The following is a 4,190-nucleotide window of genomic DNA, read 5'->3' as shown; positions in this document are numbered from 1 at the left end:
AAATAACAATCATGGCTAGGCCATGAGCTAACTTATTTTCCGGGCATTCAGGGCTGTTTAGGGGAATAGTTTTTTCAACTTTATGCTTTTAGAAAATATTTTTCAGGCATCCAAGATAGTAGAAGGAGTGAAAACCGGTCTTGAAAAACCATTAAAAAAAACAAACAAACAAATTGAAGAAATAATGGATGAAAACAATATTTTTACCATATAAAAATCGTTTTTTCATAGATTTGAAAACCAGTTTCTAAACCCGTTTCTTCAAACCAGTTTGAACTTAGCAATATACTCAAACCGGCGATTTGGTTTCGGTTTTTCAAACCAGTTTCGGATCATGAACCGATTTATTGTGTACCCCAAATTGACACATCAACAACTATGATCAACAATATCAATGATCTAATCTTGTTTATCAGTAGTAAAGGTATAAAGTAAAAACAAACAAAACAAGATGTAAACAACAGAAGCTCATTTACCATCTAAAGTCAATATTACAATACAATCTCAAGCTGTCAAACAAACAAATTTCCATCTAAAAACCAATAATCCCGAATATCTTTATTTTATAACAACCAACTTACAAAACAACATTATATATAAATATTTATAGATATATATATTATATATGTATACCATTAAATCGCCACCGAAGCCCCTCTATCACTCTACTCATTATTCCTCCCATTACAAAATCTGTTTCTTTTAGTTGTCATTCTTCGGTTATTGTTTACCCAAATCTCCCCATGTCAGTTCCATAATCAAGAAATAAATCTCTCAAGCTCCAAGTCTTGCATTCAACCATTGACACACCTCTTCCATCTCTTTAGGAACTGTATAATGACCAAGCCTACAAAAATCACAATAAATTTTCCTTTTCCTTTTAGGGTTTTGATCTTATGACAATGAAGTACGCAATTTTGTTTTTAAATCCATACATACCCTTGGTAGCTTTTGAATGTAACATATCGAAAACCGGCGGAACTCATCATCTGGGAAGACCTCTCTCCGTAAGTATACGGAACTACTTCATCACCTGTAATGCAACAAGTATCAGCGCAGTACATGACAAAACAGAACAGACTGTACCGTGTTTGACATGCATTGGACTCAGACTTCAACTCATACCACCGGACGATCAAATCATTGGAAATTTCCCAAAAAGATTTTTCCAATCCTACTATGTCTAGTCTCACATAGTCGTGTCGTGTCATGTTATAACCTATCTAGTCTAATTCAGTACTGTCATGTCATGTCATGTACAGTGTAAAGTAACAGACATAGACTTGATTTGAAATACGTACTGAGTCCATGACAGAGCAAAATGGGCAATGAAGCAGCACGTCTTGCGGCTTCGTTTGAGCCGCCAATTTTGTTCCTTAAATTCCTGTAAACGTATATTTACGTAAATATTCAAATACATAGAGCTTTTCTTTTATCAAGTAAAAAGTTTTTTTTTTTTTTTTTTTTTTTTTTTTTTTTTTTTTTTTAAATTACAAGAATTATACATACCTAGCACCAGGAAGCCACCCACTCAATCCAACAACAGCTTTTAAGTTAATTGGATAAGGATTTCCATTTCCATATTTCCCTTGAGCAAAACAAGCTGCAGAGTAAAGTGCACATGCAGCACCCATACTAAATCCACCAATCCCAAGTTTTACTGTTGAAAAAAAAAATGAAGCCAATGTGTGAAAAACAATAAAAATTAATGAACATAATAAATTATTTGGGTTTTTAGTTTGAGTGAAATTACCATCAGAGGGCTCTGTTGATAACAAGTTTGCTATGTGAGCTATTGAAGCATCTAACCCTTCAACGTCATTTGGACCATCTTCTGAAAGCTCTCCTTCATCAAACCCTGTTAAGAACAAGAAAGATTAGTAAATTAAATATGTTGATTTTTTATTTGAATTAAAAAAAAATAAAAAAATGTTTTATGGATTACATGCAGCACAAGGGAATCCACCGAGCACAGTCACTGGGCGAGTAGGTGCAGTTGGGCATATCCATTTAATCTGCAAAAAAGTAACATTTTTAAATGGTGTTTTTTTAACAAAAGGAAAAAAAGAAAAACAAAAGGAAATAAATAATAATGCTTACATTTGGAAGAGGAAGATTGTCCAAGAGTTGTGACCAACTGCAGTTATATATATAAAAAAAAGAGTCAAGATTTTGTGTAAAAATGTAAGAATTTATTTAAAAGTTAATGAATGAATCATAAATGATAAATCTACCTTGAACCATTATCACCAAGGCCATGCAACCAAACTATAGTTGCTTGGTGTTTTGCTTTTGGCCTCACAACATATGTTCTTCCGAATTCCACAGTTCTCCTAGCTGTTCTACTACCTGGAATTCGTTTGAGACTTTTATCAAACAGTTGGTGTGCAGCTATTGATTGAGCAGTGAATTGAACAAAAAAAAAGATAGAAGGGGAAATGGAGTTTGAACTGACCGGAACCCATTGAAGCGCTTGAATAACTCATCTTGGACATGTGAATCGTTTGAGAGGAAAATGCGTTGATCAGTAATTAATCACTAATGAAGATCACTACCACCGGCTTGTATCAGTGAAAACGTGTGCTGCAATATGAAGAAATAGGTTTGTTGGGAGAGTGTGAATTTATAGGCAAATTGGGAATGGAATAAAAAGAAGTGAATATTCAAACACTAAATATGCATATATGTGAACCAGCTACACATTGTGCCTAAAATCCAAAAAGAAACAATGGCATCCATGGAAAGGAGAGGTGAAGAAAAGGGGAAAAGCAAGAAATCTTTTTCATAACGAGAAAGATAGAGATGGAAAGAGAAAGGGAATCAAATGCAGAAAAACACAGGGCACAAAATCAAGAAACCCCACTTCAGGTAATGGGATTAAGGGCTCAAAAACATTGTCGATGAAGAGAATCTATGCTTGGTGGTGCAGTGGACATATTAAATTTAAAGCAACTCCCGCAAGCAACAAAGAAAGAATATTACGCGAAACATGACAAAGAACAATCCAATTTGGTAAACTTTTTTTCTTTCAATTCTTCAATCATTTGTTTATACATTTCTACCGATGATTGATGGATACCCATTAGCTTCAAAGTTAAGTTCAAGCGTCTAACTTATCATCACTACATTCCATGACTTTCAATAATCAAGATTCAAGAACAACATGGGAAGATAAGAAAAAAAAATTACGCCCACCTGAAATTCAGGGTAAAACAGAGACATAATAATTATAAGCTGGAAATCAAATTCTACAAAGTGATGAGGGTTTTTGTTTGTTTATGCTTAATTTACAGAGAGCAGGAGCAGAATTCAAAAGCATCTTGTACCCTTTTTATTTAATTTAAATTTCAAATTCCCATTGATTTCACTGCCCACTGCTACACACCTTCCTGGTTTTGGGTACATTCCCCGTGCCCATCTTTTGGAACTACTCTCTCTATTTCGTCATTTTCCATTTTCAAGTGAGTCATCATGTTTTTGAATTTGATTAAGAATTTATCGACATCTGCACGCTTTTATCTTATCGGCTTCAAATTACCCTAACTTTTATTCATTTTAATCTCATGGTTATTATTCGGATTATTGTATAACTTAAAAATTGAATTTTGTTTTCTATATTATTATTATTATTATTTAATTTTGTTTATTTTCTATTTTTTTACTTTTTTTTCTTTTGTTTTTAGATGGAACCCGGAATTATGCCTAGATACTTTTAAGGATTATTGTTACCGCAATCAACTTATTATTTTTATGTTAAACGACTTTTAATATTTTTCTTGGCAAATGGTATCGGTAGTGGTGTAATCCATGTAAAATGAAAGAATTGATAGTTTTTTTTTTCTTAATTTTACTTTATCTTCTATCTTACATGTAAATATATAATATATAAACTACAAAAACAATAAATTATCATTTTATTAATTAAGCTTTCATGTTGGAGGCGATCGTAGGTATTGGTGGTGGTAGCGGTAGATGGTGGTGATAGTGACGGCGGTGACGATAAGTAGGTGGTGGTGGTGGTGGTAACGGTGGTAGATGGTGGTGATAGTGACGGCGGTGACGATAAGTAGGTGGTGGTGGTGGTGGTAACGGTGGTAGGTGGTGGGTGGCAATGGTAGATGGTGATGGCGGTGGATGTGGTAGGTGGTGGGGTGATGGCGATAGGTGGTAGTGATAGTAGGTATAGGTGG

At 34.1% G+C, this 4,190-nt stretch overlaps 1 protein-coding gene across 3 annotated transcripts; it reads right to left on the bottom strand.

Moving 5' to 3' along the window:
* Positions 1 to 454: 454 nt before the first annotated feature.
* LOC145103055 (uncharacterized) lies at positions 455 to 3,433 on the bottom strand. Of its 3 annotated transcripts, none has more exons than XM_079040588.1 (10): positions 3,327 to 3,433; positions 2,456 to 2,583; positions 2,235 to 2,349; positions 2,101 to 2,137; positions 1,946 to 2,015; positions 1,754 to 1,858; positions 1,510 to 1,660; positions 1,302 to 1,384; positions 940 to 1,033; positions 455 to 847 (listed from the first exon to the last, which is right to left on the bottom strand). In XM_079040588.1, exons 2-10 carry the CDS (start codon positions 2,493 to 2,495, stop codon positions 775 to 777), a joined length of 768 nt encoding a protein of 255 aa, XP_078896714.1. In that variant the 5' UTR covers positions 2,496 to 2,583; positions 3,327 to 3,433; the 3' UTR covers positions 455 to 774. The 3 variants fall into 3 exon arrangements, with proteins under 3 accessions (XP_078896714.1, XP_078896713.1, XP_078896715.1); XM_079040587.1 differs by having other exon boundaries at positions 3,196 to 3,334; XM_079040589.1 differs by lacking the exon at positions 3,327 to 3,433 and adding an exon at positions 2,983 to 3,001.
* Between the last annotated feature and the right edge of the window lie 757 nt (positions 3,434 to 4,190).

The sequence above is a fragment of the Lactuca serriola genome, chromosome 4 (assembly GCF_051521515.1).
Source record: "Lactuca serriola cultivar US96UC23 chromosome 4, Lser_US96UC23_V15, whole genome shotgun sequence".
Taxonomy (NCBI): Eukaryota; Viridiplantae; Streptophyta; class Magnoliopsida; order Asterales; family Asteraceae; genus Lactuca; species Lactuca serriola.
This window is presented reverse-complemented; position numbering and strand designations above follow the sequence as displayed.